Source organism: Gorilla gorilla, chromosome 18 (genome assembly GCF_029281585.2).
Source record: "Gorilla gorilla gorilla isolate KB3781 chromosome 18, NHGRI_mGorGor1-v2.1_pri, whole genome shotgun sequence".
Taxonomy (NCBI): domain Eukaryota; kingdom Metazoa; phylum Chordata; class Mammalia; order Primates; family Hominidae; genus Gorilla; species Gorilla gorilla.
In genome coordinates this window covers 36778682-36799594 of record NC_073242.2, presented here as the reverse complement: position 1 = coordinate 36799594, position 20913 = coordinate 36778682, and the positions used below count along the sequence as shown (strand labels likewise).

The 20913-nt window shown below is 56.1% G+C and overlaps 2 protein-coding genes across 9 annotated transcripts in view; one reads left to right on the top strand and one right to left on the bottom strand.

Annotated features, from left to right (window-relative positions):
* Positions 1 to 8008, bottom strand: part of ZNF646 (zinc finger protein 646) — a 9751-nt gene extending 1743 nt beyond the window's left edge. The window contains exons 1-2 of one of the 5 annotated variants that reach the window (XM_055365946.2): positions 7810 to 8008; positions 93 to 5551 (exon numbers count right to left, since the gene is read on the bottom strand). In XM_055365946.2, coding sequence (XP_055221921.1) covers positions 93 to 5472 — 5380 coding nt within the window. In that variant the 5' untranslated portion in view covers positions 5473 to 5551; positions 7810 to 8008. Of the gene's footprint in view, positions 1 to 63; positions 5552 to 7035; positions 7378 to 7809 lie in introns of those variants that run through there. The other 4 variants (XM_055365944.2, XM_004057529.5, XM_019012411.4 and 1 more) reach the window with 4 other exon arrangements.
* ZNF668 (zinc finger protein 668) lies at positions 8001 to 20913 on the top strand. Of its 4 annotated transcripts, none has more exons than XM_004057531.5 (3): positions 8001 to 8137; positions 17304 to 17972; positions 19480 to 20913. In XM_004057531.5, the coding sequence occupies exons 2-3, from the start codon at positions 17326 to 17328 to the stop codon at positions 20690 to 20692; spliced, it is 1860 nt and encodes a 619-aa protein (XP_004057579.2). In that variant the 5' UTR covers positions 8001 to 8137; positions 17304 to 17325; the 3' UTR covers positions 20693 to 20913. The 4 variants fall into 4 exon arrangements, with proteins under 4 accessions (XP_004057579.2, XP_004057581.2, XP_055221933.1 ...); XM_004057533.4 differs by lacking the exon at positions 8001 to 8137 and adding an exon at positions 8944 to 9055; XM_055365958.2 differs by lacking the exon at positions 8001 to 8137 and adding an exon at positions 16174 to 16985.

The following is a 20913-nucleotide window of genomic DNA, read 5'->3' as shown; positions in this document are numbered from 1 at the left end:
CCTCTCACTCCTTGCTCCCCCACCCACTTTGGGGCTGGACTTCCCCCTCCACTGTGTGCCCACCTCCTCCTGGGACCCTTCACGCCCCCTACCGGAGCCGGCCACCGTCCACTCCTCCTGGTGCTGCTGCTGGTGCTGCACGAAGCTGATTCGGCGGCGGAAGTGGCGGGGACAATGGGGGCAGGTGAAAGGCCCCTCCCGGGGTGCGTGGACCCGCCCGTGGCCCTCCAGCCGGGCAGCTGTCCGAAAGGCCTTGCCACAGATGCTGCAGCAGTGGCGCTTGGGGTCCGTGTGGGTCCTGCTGTGGTTCTTAAGAGACAGCAGGTTAGGGAGAAGTTTGGGACAGAGGGAGCACGGGTACAACCCTGTGGTGTGGGCCTTCTGGTGGTTCAGCAGGCTGCCGGCATGGCGGTAGGAGCGCCCGCACTGGGTGCAGCGGAAGGGCCGCTCCTTGTCCTCAGCCGCCATGGACGTCACCGCTTGTCCTCCCCTGGCTCTCTCCACACTCTCTCCTGGGCCTCTGGGGGTTTCTGATGGGGCCTCCCGGGCTTTCCCTTGACCAGGGAGAACCACCTGGTCCTCCCCAGTCCCGGCTTTGGGATCTCTGGCCTCCTCCATCTGGGCTGGCACCTGGCTGTGGCCCCGGGCATGAGCCTGCAGGTGGCTGGCCAGTTCCTGGTGGGACTCAAAGGCTTTGCCACAGTCAGGACAGGCAAAGGTCTGGGCGTCTATGTGGTTGTGGCTGTGGCTCTTTGTGGCCACAGGATTTAAGAACTCCTTGGAGCAGAGCAGGCAATAGTGTCGGTCTGTCTTGTGGGTGTTGTGGTTCAAGAGGCTGCCCGACTGGCAGTAAGTCTTGCCACACTGGCTGCAAGAGGAGGAGTGGCTCCCTGGCTGCAGCTGAGAGCTGTTGTCTCTGTTGTCCCAGCTATCCATGTGACTCAGAGTAGGTCCATTGAGCTGGCAGTCACCAGCGTGGCAAGGACTCCTGTGGACACTGTCCTCTGGCTCCTCTGACCTAGTTAGGAACTGAGGAACCCAGCCTCCACTATGATTCCCCAGTCCCTCACCTACCGGCCACCCACCTGCCTTCCCTGCACCCCAGGACAGTGGCTCTGGGGCTTCTGAGCTTGCTGCCCTGATGGGGCTCTGACTGCGCTCCCCTGGCCTTGGGACTCCATCCTCCAAGTGGGGTACTGGCTCAGCACCACCCAATTGGGTCTCTAGTCCCTGGCTGCCAGCCTGGTTCGCCTCACTGGCCGCTGTGCCATCCAGGCCTCCCTGGCCATTGGCTGGCTCCCTTTCTGTCTCCTCATGCTCCCGCAGGTGCCGCTCCAAAGATCCCCGGCCAGGGAAGCTGCGGCCACAGAGGGCACAACGCACAGCTGTGCGCCTGGACCGTCCAGCCCGTCGCCGCCGATTCTCTGAGTGCAGCCTCTGGTGGTCCTTCAGGGCCATGCGGTTGGAGTAGGTCTTGGGGCAGGTGGGGCAGCTGTACTGGCCCGTCTCGTGGCTGCGCCGGTGGTTCAGGAGGCTGCCGGCATGGCGATAGGTCCGCCCGCACTGCCCACAGCGGAAGGGCCGATCTTCCCGAGTCGCCTTTCGGGTGCCCCCACCCCCACGCCGTTCCATGTGGACCCGCTGGTGGCTGGCCAGCTGTTTCCGCAGGCGGAAAGCCTTCCCACACTCGCTGCAGCGGAAACGTCGGGGATCTGCATGGATGCGCCGGTGGTTCTTGAGGGACATGAGGTTTGAGAAGCCCTTGGAGCAGGCCTGACAGCCAAAGTGGCCGGTCTGGTGGCTCTGCCGGTGGTTGATGAGGCTGCCGGCGTGCTTGTAGGATCGGCCACACACCTCGCAGCTGAAGGGCCGCTCAGAGCTGGCTTCAGTCTGGCAGCCCTTCTCGGCGGTCTCCAGCCTGGGCTCTATCTCCTCCCCCTTCACAGTGGTCTCCTCCCACACCTCTTCTTTCACCCTGGCCACTTCCTCCAGGGGCTCCACTTTAAGTTCTTCCTGGAGCTTCTCGACTTCTGCTTGCCCCGGCCCCTCCTCTGCCATGTGCTGGGGCTTGTTGCTGCCTCCTTCTGGGATGGGCCCAACCTGCGGCTCACTGCTACCTGCTGCCTCTGGGATGGGCCCAACCTGGGGCTCAGAGCCTTTGCAGCGAGGGTGGTTCCGCAGATGATTACGGTAGGCAGCCAGGTTGGGGTAGCAGCGGGAGCAGACAGGGCAGAGAAAGTCTCCAGTCTGGTGGATCTTGCGGTGGTTCACCAGGCTGCCCCCATGGCGATAGGTCTTGCCACACTGGTTGCAGCGGAAGGGGCGGGGCTGAGCCTCCAGCAAACTTTCCCCACCCTGGATGCAGAGGCTGTCTCCCAAGGGGGTGCCTGCTCCCTCTTGAGACTTGGCATCTCCACCCTCTCCAGAGACAGAATTCACTATGTCCTCCAAGACACTATCCACGACCATCTCCATGGCATCACCTGCCACTCCCAAGGGGCTGGGAGCCTTGTCTGCAGTAGTCCCAGAACTCTGACTTTGGTGGTGACGCTCCAGGCTCCCCAGGTCATCGTAGGTCTGACCACAGCAGCCACAGATGTGCCCATACCCTGCACTGTCCAGCGCTTCCACCTCCCGCTGCAGCTGATTCAGCAGCTCTGCTTCCGAGAGCTGCAGTGGCGGACTGCGTGCAGGGGCTGCCTCTGCCACTCCTTCCTCTTCCCCCTCCTCCTCTGAGCCCTCAGTCATGCCAGAGGAGCTGTGGGCCTGGCGCCGGTGAAGCCTGTAGCCAGCCCGCCCAGGGAAGATCATGCCGCAGAGGCAGCAGAGGAAAGGCTGTGCTGAGGTCGCCTCCCCAGGCCTATGGTTCTGGAAGTGGCTGCGGAGGGCAGGCAGAGAGTCAAACTCCTTCGGGCAGAGGGAGCACTGATAGATGCCTGGTGGGTGGCAGGGCCTGTGGCTCAGCAGGCCAGTGGCATGGGGGAAAGAATGCCCACAGTCAGAGCATGTGTGAGCGGCCCCAGCCTGCCAGCCAGTGACAGCGTTGGCAGAGTGGGAAGAGGAGTTGGGTTGGCCAGTGGTTGGCTTCTGGTCTTCATCCACCCCAGTGAGGCTATCGCAGAAGTGAGTGCCACCACCTTCCTCACCTGGGATGTCCAAGTTGTCAAGTAAACTGGCATCCTTCCTTTCCAGTCCTTCCCCAGTGCCTCCGCACTCTTTATCACCCTGGAAATGGGTCTCATCCCTCTCAAGCCCACATTTGTCCCCTTCAGATTCAGCCTGCAAACAGTCCCCATCACTTTCCAGGTTGCCTTCAGCCCCATGAGGACTTTCCCCTGAAGGGTCTTGGGGAGACTCCAGGCCTTCATTGTCTTCTAGCTCCCGGGTCCAGCTCTCCGCTGCCAGGAGTTTGGCTTCTCTCCCACCGCTGGCACCGCCAGCCCGCTTCCGATGCCGCCTGCTCCGCCGCCGACTGTGCCGGCGCAAGTGGTTCTTCATGGCAGCCATGGTGTGGAAGTGCTTGGCACAGGCCCCACAACTGAAGTCTCCTGTCTGGTGGGTCTGCCTGTGGTTGATAAGGCTGCCTGAGTGGCGATAGCTCTTTCCACAGTCTCGGCAGGCAAAGGCCCTAGGAGGTGACATTGTGGTCTCTGTTCTGCTATTTTCCTTTTCCCCTGCCCCATGAGTCAGGCCATGACGTTCAAGGCTCTCAGGGTCTTCAAAGAGCAGCCCACAGATGCTACAGATATGTGCTGCTGTCTTGTCTGCTGCCGGGGTGATATCCGTGGCCTCTTCTTCATGTTTGCACACATGGTCCTGATCTGTGTGCGGGGCTGCCTCTGCCTCCACTGGGTCAGGCGGGAGTTCTACCTTGAGGTGGCTGGGGGCACCCTCAGCCCCGATGTCTGCACTTCGGCGAGCAGCCTTGCAATGTACCCGCACGTGGTTGCGCAGGGCCATGAGATTGGGGTACTTGCGGGGACAGAGTGAGCACTGGTACTCTCCAGTCCGATGGCTGTGGCGATGGTTCACCAGGCTCCCCCGGTGGCGGTAAGCACGACCACACTCACTGCACTTATAGGGCCGATGGTCCAGGGTGGTGGTGGGGTCCTCTTCCTCTTTGTGGGTGGTCTCAGCCAGCAGCAGGGGAGCTGGTGGGACTGATGGCTGCCCATTTTCCCCAACTCCTTGCCTGGGCCTGTGATGAGCCCGCACATGGTTTTTGAGGGCAGCCGCATTGAACAGCTGCTTAGAACAGAGTGAGCAGGGGTAGACACCTGTCTGGTGGCTCTTTCGATGGTTGATGAGGCTCCCAGCATGGCGGTAAGTACGGCCACAGTCCCCACAGCGGAAAGGCCGGTATTCCTCCAGGCCACTGTCCTCCAGCTCCCCAGAGGTGCTGAGCTCCACAGAGCCATTCAGCATCTGTGCACTGGGGAGCTGGTCCTGGCTGCTCTCATCTGTGTGCCCATTGGTGGTGGGCATCCCTTTCTCCTCCCAGTGTGGCTCCTGCCTTTCACCCTCATGGGACTGCTGGTGTTCCAGCAGCTCCCGGGGGAGCCGGAAGACACGGGGGCAGTGGGGACAGTGGTAAGGCCGATACTGGGCATGCAGTCGAGAGTGGTTCTTCAGAGCCATGAGGTTAGAGAACTCCTTGAAACAGATGGCACAGGGGTAGATGCCCAGCGTGTGGCTCTGGCGGTGGTTGGTGAGGCTCCCGGCGTGCTTGTAGGTCTTGCCACACTGACTACATTTGTACCGCCGCTCCTCCTCAGCAGGAGGGGACTGGGTGGGCTCCTGGCCCCCTGTGAAGTTCACTACTGATTCAGCCAGATACTGTTCCAAGTTGCTAAGGAGGCTGCTGGCTGGGATGGGGAGAGGAGGGGCTCTGGCAGAGTTAGTGGAGGGTCCCCAGCCGTCTGCACCATCCTCAGGACCTGGGTGGCTTGCCAAGCCTTCTCTTTGTCTGGTGGGCAGATCTTCCCACGTACCCGAAGCTGCCCTGGGGTCAGGTACAGATTCACAGTCAGGTGTCTCTTCTGTATGTTTTGTCTGGTTTTCCCAGCCTTCACTAGAGCCAAGCCTTTGGCCCCAGGAGTCAGTGGACACCGTCTCACCCTGGAGGTGTGGAGTGGCTTCCTTGGGGCGTGGGGGCCTGTGCCTGCGGCGGCCCTCAGGAGCATGTGTCCTCATATGGCTCTTGAGAGCCATGGGATTGGAGAAGTCCTTGCCACAGGTGGTACAGGGGAAAAGGCCAGTCTCGTGGGTCCGACGATGGTTAACCAGGCTCCCGGGGTGACGGTAGCCCCGCCCACACTGCTGACAACGGTAGGGCCGAGGGATGCTGTCAGCCTCCTCACTGTCCTGGTTGGGAGATGGATGGAGCAGTTCTCGGTGCCGAGAGAGCTCTGGGAGGCTGGGAAAGTGGCGCTGACAGTCGGAACAGCTGAGTGAGGGGGGTGTGTCCTCCATGGGGCAACGTAGCAGAAACCTGGAGGTTCAGAAGGAGCAGACACGTGGCAGCACCTTCCTCTGGTGGAGGGGCCAAGGCCTAGGAAGAGGGGGCAGTGGTCAAAAGGAAGGCCTGAATTAACTTCGCCTCTTGGCTCTACGAGCAACAAGTTCACCTGAGGTCACTGAGAGGTTCCCCAAGCATCCATGCCCAAGGACCTAATTTCTACTAGATCCAATCTGCAGGCACCATCATTTAAGGCTTCCCTGTGCACAAGCTTCCCAAATATAGGAGCTCCCCTAGGCTTAAGTCATCCCTACAGGTATAGCTAAGGAAATTAAAGTTGAGAGAGATGCAACCTACTTCTGATCACAGACCTGTTATGTTCTTCAGACCAGACTCAAAAGGCATTACTGTCCTTTAAGAACAGTAGGAATCTGCTCCCTACAATCCTGAAACAAAAATTTTCTGTGACATCTTAAAAGGACACCAAAACCTTCTCTAGGCCTTTCAATAAGAGAAGTCCAAATCTTCCTACTTCATCTCTCAGCTAAACAGAGTAGCTGAGAAGCACTAAAAAAGCAGCTGTTTCCTCCAGTTAATAGCTGAGGACCTGAGAGGAGAGGTTAGAGGCCTCCTTCAGGGAAAGGGCTGGCTTGTTCCCCCACCACCCCGAGTCATTTCAGTGTCACAAGGTCTCTTTTCCTTGTGACAAGAGAGTTAAGAGAGTTAAGACTCTCTTAACTGGGCCAGGCGTGGTGGCTCACGCCTGTAATCCCAGCACTTTGGGAGGCCGAGGCTGGTGGATCACCTCAGTTCAGGAGTTCAAGACCAGCCTGGCCAACATGGTGAAACCCTGTCTCTACTAAAAATACAAAAATTAGCTGGGCGTGGTGGTGGGCACCTGTAATTCTAGCTACTCAGGAGGCTGAGGCTGAAGAACTGCTTGAACCTGGGAGGTGGAGGTTGCAGTGAGCTGAGATCCCACCACAGCACTCCAGCCTGGGTGACAGAGCGAGAATCCATCTCAAAAAAGCAAAAAACCCCAAAAGACTCTCTTAGCGACTTCTTTTATCTACTTCCCTTGAACTCAAACTATCTTCCATCTTGGGAATAACATCAATACCAGGTTGTAATGTCACTTCATTGCCTACCTTTTCTCTCCCATGCCTCCTGATCTTACCCTCACCAGTCTTTCTCATTTTTTTCTTCTGCCTCCTCTCTTAATACTGATGATGACAGCAACTCATGAAGAGTATTATATTACCATGTGCCAGGCACTGTGCTAACTATATTCATTGTGTTACTTAATCCTCAGAACACACGGCAATGCCTGTTATTCTAGTTCACGTAACAGCAAACCCCCTGACTGAGGCGGTCTTCATCCCAAAGCCCTTGCTCTCTCATGCCTCCTACATCGTCTTGTCCTTCTCCAACTCTGACTCTTCTTCCCATGGGACCCCAGTACAACTGTCTCCGACCGTAAACCCCTTCACTGAACCTGCCCCCGGAATTCTCACCTCACAAAGCCCCTTTGATCAAAAGTCCCCTCCCCTAGTCAACCACCAATGAAGTCCTCTGACCTCACTCATCTCGTCTGCCAATTTCCTCTCAGGACGCCTACCTCGCACCGGCGGCCCCCTCTCCTTCCCGCTGCGGGCGCGTCAGTTGGGGACCGCGAACGAGAGCGCGCCTGCGCACTGGGACCCTTACCCTAACTGCAGCCGCGCGCCCCAAGGGGTGGCTGTCGGGGGGCTCTCGCGCTCCCACACACGCACACTCAGGCAGGGTTCCCGGGAGGTGGGAGGGAAGGGAAAGAGGGAAAGGAGAAGGGGGGAAGAGGAAGGAGGTAGAGAAAAGAGGGCGCAGCTGGCATGAGCCAGGAGTCTACCCCCAGCTCTGCGGACACTTCCTATTGTTACTAGGAAACAGGAAGTGTCCTTAGGTGCAAAAGCTTCCCCGCGAAACTTCCGCTTCGGGAGCACTGCCTGTCCCGCCTCCGAGCCGCAGTTTTACGCAGACACACTTCCGGCGCTAGGTTCTAGGTCTGCACGGCTGACTCCGCCCACGTAGGTCACAACGCGGCGTCTTTGCACGCTATGCTAGCCACACTTCCGGCAAGAGCAGCTAGAATCGTTCCGGTGCATATTGAATAGGCGCAGAAAGGGAGAAAAAGATTCTACAGCCCTGGCCACAGTACTTTGGTGACGCTTTTCGTGGGGCCCTCTGGAGGACTTTTCCCAAGGCAGATGGAGAAAACTTCGTGAAACCCACACCTTGCTATTAAAGGAAATGTTGTGGAATATAATTGGACTTAGGTTTTGCAGAGCTTGAGTATGGCCTTTTTGTCCTCCCACCTTCTGGTTCTTGAAGACATTGCCGGTGACCTGGCCCCAGACTAACACGAGGCGGGCGTATACCGTCAGCCTGCCCGGCGTCCCCTTGCCTCAGCACACACAGAGACCTCTTGCAAGATGCTTCTCTGCCGCCATAGGCTGGAGGTTCCCCGGGAACTTTCCCTTCCTTCCTAGCTGAGGAAGATCCCTCACTTCCGCTCGCCGCACCACCGCTCCCACCTCCCCGCCCCCCGCTGGGTCCTAGCGCCGGCCTCTGTTTGGCAGGGTCCGGGCTCCGTCGGTGCGAGGATCGACGCCGACGCCACGGAGTCAGCACAAGTCTCATCAGGTAGGAAACGCCGGCGGGAAGCCGCGAGGGCCCCGGGCAGCTCCCACGCGGCCACGATCCGAGCTGGCCTCAGTTTCCCTGAGGGCGCCGAGGGCGGGCCGGGTTGGCCCAGCGCGAGCAGCGCGGGCGGGGCGGGCTGTGAGCGGCCCCGGGCGCATTGCGGGCCCAGCAGGTCCTAGAACCCGCCGGCTGTCTCCGCGGTTCTGGGCTGCGGACACCCAGGCTCGGCCCGCGCGGCTGCTGGCCCGGCGCGGTGTGGTCCCGGGGGTCCTAGAGCCCGCCATGTTGCGGGGTTTTGTCCCGGCCGCGAGGTCCGCGCTGCAAGATCCCCGGCGCCGGCGGCCCCCTCCCCTGCTGAGGCCCGGCCACCACTCCCGCGGTCCTAGAGAACGCCATCTTGCAAGCCTTTGTCCCTCATTCGGCCTTCCGTCCATTCATTTGTTCATCTCCTCATCCTTCGTTCGGTCCTCCTTGCCACGTCCTCCGAGGCCACGTTTTATGAGGCTCATAACCGGGGTCCTGCCCTCCAGGGGCTGCCTGGCTGGCGGGGGCGCCGCTTACAGACGGTTGCGAGGAGCAAGGAGCTCCGGGTTTCTGCAACTCTCGGCTCCTCGGCGCGCTTCGTAGGCCCCACCGCCCTTCAAACTCCCACAAACTTAAGGGACCCCATTTTACTGATGAGGAAACTGAGGTCCAGAGCGGCGTGGGGCCCTTACCTCTCTACTGCCATTAAGTATTCCTGAGGGCACTAGGGAAGGGGGTTCTTGAAGGATGTAAAGGGGCTTTCCCGTTGGAGAAGGCAGGCAAGGGCTCCCGAGCCCAGGAAACTGCATCTAGAGGTGGAGGATTGAGAATTGTGGCTGGAGGTTCGGTCGCTGCCGGGAGGAGGACTCTGTCGCTGGAGCTGAGGCTGGAAAAGTAGGTTGGGATCAGGTTGTGAACTGGCCAGGTAGGAGGCCTAGGATATGATTAGCGCTCACTTCTGCAGGGTTCATCCGCTCACTACGTCACTCCTGGCCGTGAGGCCTGTGTGGTGACTGCTTGTTTAGAGATGGGAAGATTGAGGTGCCTTTTTCTCCTCATCCCTGCCCCAGGGTCCTAGCCTAGGATTTTTGGAAATTGAATCTTTGCTTGCCTAGTGAGACAGCAGAACTTCATCCCCTTCCTAAGCCAGTAGTGAGGCAAAGCAAGGCTTCATCGCCACGACAGGGAGCCCACTGTGGGATACTGGGGCAATAGTTGGGCCTTGTGGACTTGGAAAGGTGGAGGAATTTAGTTAATAAACAGTTATTGGTGGACATTCTCACAAACTCCTACTGTGGAGGAGGCAGAGGCTACAGACCTGGGTTCAAATTTCATCTGAGGTTGGTTCTTTCCATTTGTTTTGGGTCACCACACAGGGTTCTGGGTGTAGAGGAGGCAGATGATCGGTTTCCTAGCCCTTTGCCAGCCTGGACTCTGGTGCTGGTGATGAAGAATTAACAGCCAAACGATAAGATGTGTAATGCTAGCAAAGCAATAGTCAGGGCTCAGAGAGCAGGTGTTTGGGATTTGAACACTGGCTGGGACCGTGACTAGTAAGCTTGTTTCTTTGTGGTGTCACTTCTCATAAGAACGCTAATCCTACTGGACCAGGGCCATACCCTTATGACGTCATTCAGCCTTAATTACTTCCATAAAGGCCTTGTCTCCAAATACAGTCACAATGAGAGTTAGAATTTCAATATATGAATGGACAGGGAACACAAACATTCACTCATACTGAACTGCTAGGCAGCTGTGCAGTTGGCTTGAGTAGTTGAGTATTATGCACAAAATGCTTAGAATGATACCTTGCCCATGGTAAGCTTGCAAGGAGTATTGTCCAGATGACACCATAAAGGAAATTAGAGAGGAGGGGGGGCTGGTCACTGTGGCTCATGCCTGTAATCACAGCACTTTAGGAAGCCAAAGTGGAGGAGCACCTGAAGCCAGGAGTTCTTGAGACCACTGTCGGCAGCATAGTGAGACCTCCATCTCTATATACAAAGAATTTTTAATAAATTAGCGAGGTGTGGTGGTGGGTGCCTATAGTCCTAGCTACTCAGGAGGATTGCTTGAGTGCAGGAGTTTGAGGCTGAAGTGAGCTATGATTGAGCCACTGCACTCCAGGGTGACAGAGTGAGACCCGATCTCTAAATAAAAATAAAGGCCAGGCATAGTGGCTCACGCCTGTAATCCCAGCACTTTGGGAGGCTGAGGCGGGCGGATCACTTGAGGTCAGGAGTTCGAGACCAGCGTGGCCAACGTGGTGAAACCCTGTCTCTACTAAAAATACAAAAGTTTGCCAGGTGTGATGGCTTTCGCCTGTAGTCCCAGCTACTCGGGAGGCTGAGGCTGGAGAATCACTTGAACCCGGGAGGTGGAGGCTGCAGTGAGCTGAGATGCAGCCACTGCACTCCAGCCTGGGCAACAAAGACTTTCTCTCAAAGAAAATAAATAAATAAAAATAAAATAAATAGGCCAGGCATGGTGGCTCAAGCCTGTAATCCCAGCACTTTGGGAGGCCAAGGTGGGTGGATCACCTGAGGTCAGGAGTTCCAGACCAGCCTAGCCAACATGGCCATCTCTACTAAAAATACAAAAAATTAGCTGGCCGTGGTAGCAGGCACCTGTAATCCCAAATACTTGGGAGGCTGAGGCAGAAGAATTGCTTGAACCCGGGAGGCAGAGGTTGCAGTGAACCGACATCACACCATTGCACTCCAGCCTGGGCAACAGAGGGAGACTCTGTCTCAAATAATAATAACAATAAATAATAAAATAAATAAAAATAAGCCAGGCACGGTGGCTCATGCCTGTAATCCCAGCACTCTGGGAAGCCGAGGCGGTGGATCATCTGAGGTCAGGAGTTCGAGACCAGCCTGGCCAACATGGTGAAACCCCATCTCTACTAAAAATACAAAAAATTAGCCGGGCGTGGTGGTGGATGCCTGTAATTCCAGCTACTCGGGAGGCCGAGGCAGGAAAATCTCGTGAACTGGGGAGGCGGAGGTTGCAGTGAGCAGAGATCGTGCCATTGCACTCCAGCCTTGGCAACAAGAGTGAAACTCTGTCTCAAAAATAAATATATAAATAAAAATAAAAACAATTTTTAAAAAGTAAAGAGGGCTGGGCGCGGTGGCTCATGCCTGTAATCCAAGCACTTTGGGAGGCCAAGGTGGGTGGATCACTTGAGGTCAGGAGTTCAAGACCAGCCTGGCCAACATGGTGAAATCCTCTCTCTACTAAAAATACAAAAATGAGCCAGATGTAGTGGTGGGCGCCTATAATTCCAGCTACTCGGGAAGCTGAGGCAGGAGAATCGCTTGAACCTGGGAGGCGGAGGTTGCAGTGAGCAGATATTGTGCCATTGCACTCCAGCCTGGGTGACAGAGTAAGACTCCGTCTCAAAAAAAGGGCCGGGCGCCGTGTCTCACACCTGTAATCCCAGCACTCTGGGAGGCCGAGGTGGGCGGATCACGAGGTCAATAGATCGAGACCATCCTGGCCAACATGGTGAAACCCCATCTCTACTAAAAATACAAAAATTAGCCGGGATTGGGCCGGGTGCAGTGGCTCATGCCTGTAATCCCAGCACTCTGGGAGGCCAAGGCAGGTGGATCACGAGGTCAGGAGATTGAGACCATCCTGGCTAACACAGTGAGACCCTGTCTCTACTAAAAATACAAAAAATTAGCCGGGCGTGGTGGCGGGCACCTGTAGTCCCAGCTACTCGGGAGGCTAAGGCAGGAGAATGGCATGAACCCAGGAGGCGGAGCTTGCAGTGAGCCAAGATTGTGCCACTGCACTCCAGCCTGGGTGACGGAGTGAGACTCCGTCTCAAAAAAAAAAAAAAAAAATAGCCGGGCATGGTGGCGGGCACCTGTAGTCCCAGCTACTTAGGAGGCTGAGGCAGGAGAACTGCTTGATAGATAATCATGAGATTCCATCAAAAAATAATAATAATAATAAAGAGTAGATAGAGAATGATTATCAGGGGTAAAGCTAGCATTGAGAAAGGTAGTCATTCAGTGCTCCTTGGTTGGTTAAAAAAGGAAAAAATTTGGAATATTAAAAGGGGGGAAGAAAAGGAAAGGTGGTCAAGAAAGCTCTTTTTGGGGAGGTGACTGGGAGCTGAGATCCAAATAACACCAAAAAAGACAGCTACACAAAGATCCTGGGAGAAGAGTGGCTCAGACAGAGGGAACTGCTAGTGCCACTGCCCTGAGGTGGGAAGGAATTTAGCTCTTTGAGGAGAAGAAAGGAGGCCTCTGTGGGTAGAGCCCAGTGGGCCAGGGAGAGGAGTGGGAGGTGAGGTAGGCAGGATGTGTGTGTGTGTGTGTGTGTGTGTGTGTGTGTGTGTGTGTGTGTGTGTGTGTATTTTTAGTAGAGATGGGGTTTCACCATGTTGGCCAGGCTGGTCTCAAACTCCTGGCCTCAAGTGATCTGCCCAGGTAGGCAGGATTTAGATGGTTTGGGGCTATGCTGGCCATGGAAAAGATATTGGTGTTTTTCCTGGGAGCAGTGGGAAGTCTCATGATTCAACCTGGGGGAGAGAATGGAGACTTGGGTTCGAGTCTGGCTCCTTGACCAGTTGTGTGTCCTTGTGTACAGTTTTTCCTTTGTGGGGACCTTAATCTCAATATCTGAAAAAGAGGTGTAGTGAACACTTAAAATGCTCCTCTCCTGAGAGCTCGTGGAGACCTAAGGATGTGTGTTTGGTTCTTAAGTATTGGTTGGGCAGGCACGGTGGCTCACGCCTGTAATCCCAGCACTTTGGGAGGCTGCGGTGGGAGGATCACTTGAGCCCAGGAGTTCTAGACCAGCCCAGGCAACATAGCAAGACTTCATCTCTACTAAAAATAAAATAAAAATTAGCCAGGCATGGTGGTGCATGCCTGTAGTCCCAGCTACTTGGGAGGCTGAAGTGGGAGGATTGCTTGAGTCTGGGAAGTCAAGGCTGCAGTAAGCCATGACTGCACCACTGCACTCCAGCCTGAGCGACAGAGTGAGATCTTGTTTCAAAACCAAACAAACAAAAGTATTGGCTGGAATGATCCAGAGTGTATTTAAAATACAGATTCCTGAGGCCTACCTCAAGCTCTTTAATAAAAAAAAAAAAAAGGCTGGGCGTGGTGGCTCACGCCGGTAATCCCAGCACTTTGGGAGGCCGAGGCGGGCGGATCACGAGGTCAGGAGATTGAGACCATCCTGGCTAACACAGTGAAACCCCGTCTCTACTAAAAATACAAAAAATTAGCCAGGTGTGGTGGCAGGTGCCTGTAGTCCCAGCTACTCAGGAGGCGGAGGTTGCAGTGAGCCAAGATCATGCCACTGCACTCCAGCCTGGGCAACAGAGTAAGACTCCATCTCAAAAATTTATATATATATATAATTATTTTTTTTTAATGGTGGGATGTTAGACAGAGACCTAGCCTAGCTGGGCGCATGCTGAGACCAACCTGGCACTCCCCTACCTTTTCCCCTGGGAAGTGCCATGGGAGGAGGGATTTCCCCTCCAGCTACCTGGTGTCTAACTCACAGATAGGAAGGCTGAGACCCAGAGCTGGCAAGAGGCAGTAGAAGGACCAGAGCTCAGAACCACTGGGCCAAGCCCTCTGAGAGGGAAGCAGAGACATAAAGGGTGCCGGCCAGGGTCTCAGGGCAGTTCTGCAAGGATGAGAGAAGACACAGGTATGACCTGAGCTCAGGGTTCTGGTCACTGTGGGGCTGGTGGAGGCAGCAGACAAGCGTAAGAGGCCCCAGACCACTGAGCAAGACCCCAGCAACTTAAGGCAAATTAAACACCTGGACTGAAGTCCCAGCTGCTTAGGTTACCCATTGTGGGACCATGGGCAAGTCACTTAACTCTTGGAACCTCGATTTATTCCTCTGTAAAGTAGGGACAAGAATCCCTATCTCAGGAAGCTATAAGACATTAAATTAAATAAACTAGCACACCCAGCAATGTGTCTGGCTCTGAGAAGACGCTTTGATAATTGAGGACAGTAATTATTTTTAACTCATTCATTCCTCACCCAACTCTGTCAGGTAAGTACTATCATCTCCATTTTTCAGATTAGAAAACTGGGGTTCTAAGACATGCAGTACATTACACACGGTCACATCAGCTGGGAAGTGATGGAGGCAAAATCTGAAGCCAGACAGTTTGGCTTCAGGGACTGGGCACTTAACAAAATACTGAACCATTTCTCTGGACCTTGGTTCCCTTATCTGTGAAAATGGAATAACAGAACTTTCCTCATGGGGTTGCCATGAAGGGTAACTGAGCTAATACACATAAGGAGTTTAGGATACTGCCTGGTATTTGGCGAGTGCTCAGTAAATGTGAGCTATCTTTTTTATTATTTATTTATTTATTTATTTATTTATTTATTTATTTATTTTTGAGATGGGGTCTCACTCTGTTGCCAGGCTGGAGTGCAGTGGCACCATCTTGGCTTACTGCAACCTCAGTCTCCTTAGGCTCAAGCATTTCTCCTACCTCAGCCTTCTTGAGTAGCTGGGAGTACAGGCATGCACCACCATGCCTGGCTAATTTTTGTATTTTTTGTAGAAATGGGATTTCGCTATATCGCCCAGGCTGGTCTTGAACTCCTGGGCTCAAGGGATCCACCCGCCTTGTCTTGAACTCCTGGGCTCAAGCGATCCCCCCGCCTTGGTCTCCCAAAGTGCTAGTGTGAGCCACTGAACCTGGCCCAAGCTATCATTTTTATTAAGGAGGAACATTATCAGGCAGATTCTCCAGAAACCGTCTGGAAGAGGTAGTGAGTACCTCATCCAGAAATAGGGAGGGATCCCTTGGAAACTGTAGGAAGAATTCAAGTCATCAGAAAGGTTAGAATTCAGTCCCTTTAACTTATCTTCAAGCCCCAGGATTGATTGATTGATTATTGATTGATTGATTGATTGAGACAGTGTCTTGCCGTCTCCCAGGCTGGAGTGCAGTGGTACAGCCTTGAACTCCTGGGCTAAAGCAGTCCTCCCACCCCAGCCTCTCAAGTAGGCAGTACTACAGGCACATGCCACCACATCTGCTAATTTTTATTTTTAGTAGAGATGGGGTCTCGCCAGGTTGCCCAGGCTGGAGCGCAGTGGTACGATCATAGTTCCCTGCAGCCTCGAACCCCTGCGTTCACGGGATCCTCCCGCCTCAGCCTCCCACGTAGCTGGGACTTCAGGCGCATGCCACCACACCTGGCTAAGCCCTAGGATTTAGTGGGAAAAGTGAAATAACCAAGTGAGAATAGAATGGAGTTTTGTGGGATTGGGGCCAAACCCAAAGGGGAGATGCTTGAGGATCCTCCTGGTGGAAGTGGGGCTCCAGTGAAGGACTTGTCAGATTTGGAACAAGCAGGAAGGACCTGGGGATTTGCATGGTGTGGTGGAAGCCATGGAAAGTTCTTGAGCAGGGAACAGGAAACATCATTCATTACTTTTGGGAGAAGACCGGCTGCATGGGGTTGGGGAGGGAGGGCAGCGTGCAGGCCTGAGGCCGGGATTTCAGGCAGAAGGGTGCTGACTCTAAGGATGTGGCCCTTGCCACGCGTCAGGGGCTCCTGTGTCCTCCCTGGGTCAACCAGGTAAGCTGTTTCTCCCACCCTTTCCTGGCATAAGGGGCCCTGAGTCTCTGTATTTCCCCTAGCACCCTCGTGGCTCAGCTCAGTTTCCTCCTCCTGAACCCCAGTGTCATAACTTAGAAGCCACCAACCCGTAATGTGTCCAGATGAGGAAACAGTCTTTTTTTTTTTTGAGACGGAGTCTCGCTCTGTCGCCCAGGCTGGAGTGCAGTGGCACGATATTGGCTCACTGCAAGCTCCGCCTCCCAGGTTCACACCATTCTCCTGCCTCAGCCTCCGAGTAGCTGGGACTACAGGCGCCCGCCACCACGCCCGGCTAATTTTTTTGTATTTTCAGTAGAGACAGGGTTTCACTGTGTTAGCCAGGATGGTCTCGATCTCCTGACCTCGTGATCTGCCCCCCTCGGCCTCCCAAAGTGCTGGGATTACAGGCGTGAGCCACCGCGCCCGGCCAGGCGGAAATAGTCTTATAAACAACACTCATTTCACTGAGGTCTCATAGTAATCCACAGGGCTGGAAGTAGAACGTAGGCCTCCTAGCCTCTGGGCACACCTGGCTCCCTGCAGCCCCCACTCCTCAGACCCCTTCCCCCAGCAGCAGCTGCTGAGCACTCCTTAAGTGGATCTGCCATAATCCTCTTCCCTTCATCCCCCAGGGAGGATGAGCTGGTGTTAAGACTAATACAGCCATTAATCCTGTTTCCTCCCAACCATGATCCCCAGGAGCAGCTGGGTGGAGGGCGTCTGGGTTCTGGACCAGAAAGTAGGGATCTCAGCTAGAGCTGGTATCCCAGGAGGCCATGTTAGATCAGATACATCAGTTATGACTCAGAAAGAGGCTTCTAGCTGCTAGTAATGGCTCAGGCTGCCTTGAGTGATTCTCCATTACCAGAGTTGTGGGAACAGGCCAACAAGATTCCAGAGCAGAGAGTGGACAGATTCCAGTCTGGGGCGGAGGCCCGTACAGCTGTGCAAGGCCAGAATTCTGTGTGAACAAGTTGCTGTCTCTGAGGACTAGCCATCCAGAGGAGGAAAGAAAACACAAATGCTGGGGACCTGTCACTTCCAGACAGTGCCAGCTACCAGATTTAGCCCATTGGCTCAGCCCTTTTCTGGTCCCAGGTCTGTCTTTTCTGGGCGCTTGGAGACCTTCAGGCCAGGCCCACGTCTGGGTACACTCTTTATCCTGGCATAGTTCTTGGACACTGAGCTGAAGAAGGAAGATGGTGAGACAGATGGAACCTGGGCCTCTGGGAATGCCACAGTGTTTGGAAAAGCCCATTGAGGAGGGGGAGGGAAGTGTAGGTGAATCTTTTGTGACCCCCAGCCTCCTTTCCTAGTGGCTCTGCGGACACTTGGTCCAACTCCTTTCTTCAATGAGCAGATCAGGGAGGAAACGAACGCAGGGCGTCAGAGCCAGGAATGCTGGGCAGGAAGGATGTGTGGGTTCCGAGGTGAGAAATGCAGATGAGATAGGGTTCTCTCTGAGGCCTTCAGGAGTGGCGAAGGTATGTGGCTTTGGTCTAACTTTGCTTCTCTTGCAGAGAAACCCCATTCACCAAGGCCATGGAAGTGGAGGCTGCAGAGGCCCGGTCCCCAGCCCCCGGCTACAAGCGCTCGGGCCGCCGCTACAAGTGCCTGTCCTGTACCAAGACATTTCCAAACGCGCCCAGGGCAGCGCGCCACGCTGCCACACATGGGCCGGCAGACTGCTCTGAAGAGGTGGCCGAGGTGAAGCCAAAGCCAGAGACAGAAGCTAAGGCAGAGGAAGCCAGTGGGGAGAAGGTGTCAGGCTCCGCGGCCAAGCCTAGGCCCTATGCGTGTCCTTTATGCCCCAAAGCCTACAAGACGGCACCCGAGCTGCGCAGCCACGGGCGCAGCCACACGGGAGAGAAGCCCTTTCCATGCCCCGAGTGCGGCCGCCGCTTCATGCAGCCCGTGTGCCTGCGCGTGCACCTGGCCTCGCACGCTGGCGAACTGCCCTTCCGCTGTGCGCACTGCCCCAAGGCCTATGGCGCGCTCTCCAAGCTCAAGATCCACCAGCGTGGCCACACAGGCGAGCGGCCTTACGCCTGCGCCGACTGCGGCAAGAGCTTTGCTGACCCTTCAGTGTTCCGCAAGCACCGGCGTACTCACGCTGGCCTGCGGCCCTACAGCTGCGAGCGTTGCGGCAAAGCCTATGCGGAGCTAAAGGACCTCCGCAACCATGAGCGGTGAGGATGCCTTCCGGGGCAGGGCGACAGCGTTGCTGCAGCCAATGGGGCCGGGGGTTGAGTCTCAGGCTAAAGTGAGCCAATGGGAAGGTGGGCATGGCAGATCCAAGGGGAGGGGCTAGGCATGTGGGAGAAATTGGTGCCCCTGATTGGGCAGAGGTGGCAACCACCTTGAGGTTGATCCCTGAGAATGGGATTGGGTCAGATTGGCCTCCGTTCTAGGCCAGCTGGAAAGGGGGCGGGGTTTGGAATTGGGCAGTTCTGAGGGTCTTTTGTGGAGACCAGGAGGTGTGAGTGGGGCCTGGTTTGTCTAGGTCATTTTTTTTTTTCTTTTTCTCAGCCTCTACATTAATGACATGTTTCTAGGCTGGGCACAATAGCTCACGCCTATAATTCCAGCACTTTGGGAGGCTGAGGCAGGAGGATTGCTTGAGCCCAAGAGTTCAAGACCAGCCTGGGCAACACAGCAAGCCTCGTCTCTATAAAAATAAAAAAATTACCTGAGCGTGGGGATGTACACTTCTAGTCCCGGGTACTTGGGAGGATAAGGTGGGAGGATGGCCTGAGCCTGGGAGGTCGAGGCTGCAGTGAGCCATGATCAGGCCACTGCACTCCAGCCTGGGGAACAGGAAAAAAAAGGCGGAGGACACGTATCTTGGTTTTCTGTTTTGTTTTGTTTTGTTTTTGTTTGTTTGTTTGTTTTTTGAGATGGAGTTTTGATCTTGTTGCCCAGGCTAGAGTGCAATGGCGCGATCTCGGCTCAACCTCCGCCTCCCAGGTTCAAGCGATTCTCCTGCCTCAGCCTTCCGAGTAGCTGGGATTACAGGCATGTGCCACCATGCCCGGCTAATTTTGTATTTTTAGTAGAGATGGGGTTTCTCCGTGTTGGTCACACTGGTCTTGAACTCCTGACCTCAGGTGATCCGCCCGCCTCGGCCTCCCAAAGTGCTGGGATTACAGGCGTGAGCCACCGCGCCTGGCCATATCTTGGTCTTTTTTTTTTTTTTTCTTTTCTTTTTTTTGGGGGACAGAGTCTCGCTCTGCCGCCCAGGCTGGAGTGCAGTGACAAGATCTCGGCTCACTGCAAGCTCCGCCTCCCGGGTTCACGCCATTCTCCTGCCTCAGCCTCCCGAGTAGCTGGGACTACAGGCACCCACCACCACGCCCGGCTAATTTTTTATAGTTTTAGTAAAGACGGGGTTTCACCGTGTTAGCCAGGATGGTCTCGATCTCCTGACCTCGGCCTCCCAAAGTGCTGGAATTACAGGCGTGAGCCACCGCGCCCGGCCCATATCTTGGTCTTTAATGTGCAGAGACAGGTCTTTGGAATAGAGACACCCAGCCAGCCTGAAGGCTTCTTCCTCTGGGGTGCAGCCATGTGGCTCTTAGGGGATTAAGCCTAGGCCCCCACGAATGTTTGGGGAGCCCCTAAAGTACAGCCCAGACAGGCAGTGGGGTCACGTTATGGGTCTGTCGCCTTCATGCCAAGTCCTCCACACCCCCGCAGGTCCCACACCGGCGAGCGCCCCTTCCTCTGCTCCGAGTGCGGGAAGAGCTTCTCCCGCTCATCCTCGCTCACGTGCCACCAGCGCATCCACGCGGCACAGAAGCCCTACCGCTGCCCTGCCTGCGGCAAGGGCTTCACGCAGCTCAGTTCCTACCAGAGCCACGAGCGCACGCACTCGGGGGAGAAGCCCTTCCTGTGCCCGCGCTGCGGCCGCATGTTCTCCGACCCCTCGAGCTTCCGTCGCCACCAGCGCGCGCATGAAGGGGTGAAGCCATACCACTGCGAGAAGTGCGGCAAGGACTTCCGGCAGCCGGCGGACCTGGCCATGCACCGGCGTGTGCACACGGGCGACCGGCCGTTCAAGTGCCTGCAGTGTGACAAGACGTTCGTGGCGTCCTGGGACCTCAAGCGGCACGCGCTGGTGCACTCTGGCCAGCGGCCCTTCCGCTGTGAGGAGTGCGGGCGAGCCTTCGCCGAGCGTGCCAGCCTCACGAAGCACAGCCGGGTGCACTCGGGGGAGCGCCCCTTCCACTGTAACGCGTGTGGGAAATCCTTTGTGGTGTCGTCGAGCCTGAGGAAGCACGAGCGGACCCATCGAAGCAGTGAGGCCGCGGGGGTGCCCCCTGCACAGGAGCTGGTGGTGGGGTTGGCGCTGCCTGTGGGCGTGGCAGGTGAGAGTTCAGCCGCCCCGGCAGCAGGGGCGGGGCTAGGGGACCCTCCAGCAGGGCTGCTAGGGCTGCCCCCGGAGTCAGGTGGTGTGATGGCCACACAGTGGCAGGTGGTGGGCATGACGGTGGAGCATGTGGAATGCCAAGATGCTGGTGTCCGGGAGGCTCCTGGTCCCTTGGAAGGGGCAGGCGAGGCGGGGGGTGAGGAGGCTGACGAGAAGCCCCCCCAGTTTGTGTGCCGAGAGTGCAAGGAGACCTTCTCCACAATGACGCTGCTGCGTCGGCACGAGCGCTCACACCCGGAGCTCCGGCCCTTCCCCTGCACCCAGTGCGGCAAGAGCTTCTCTGACCGGGCTGGGCTGCGCAAACACAGCCGCACTCACAGCTCAGTGCGCCCCTACACCTGCCCCCATTGTCCCAAGGCCTTCTTGAGTGCCAGCGACTTGCGCAAGCATGAACGCACCCACCCTGTGCCCATGGGGACCCCCACACCCCTGGAGCCCCTGGTGGCTTTGCTAGGAATGCCTGAAGAGGGGCCGGCCTGAAGCCTATGACCCCCCAGCACCACACTCCGGGAGCCCAGCCCCCATCGGGGGCTTCCTGTACCTCCTTTTGCCTGGCTCTGCTCTTTAGACTCCAGATCCCTACCCCTCAGCAACTAGCTCACCTGTCGCCCAGCTAAGAGAGCTGGGACAGTGGAGGCTGGCAGAAGCTGAGACGTGACTGTCTAGGAGTAACACTCATTAAAGCTTCCATTTTGGCACCA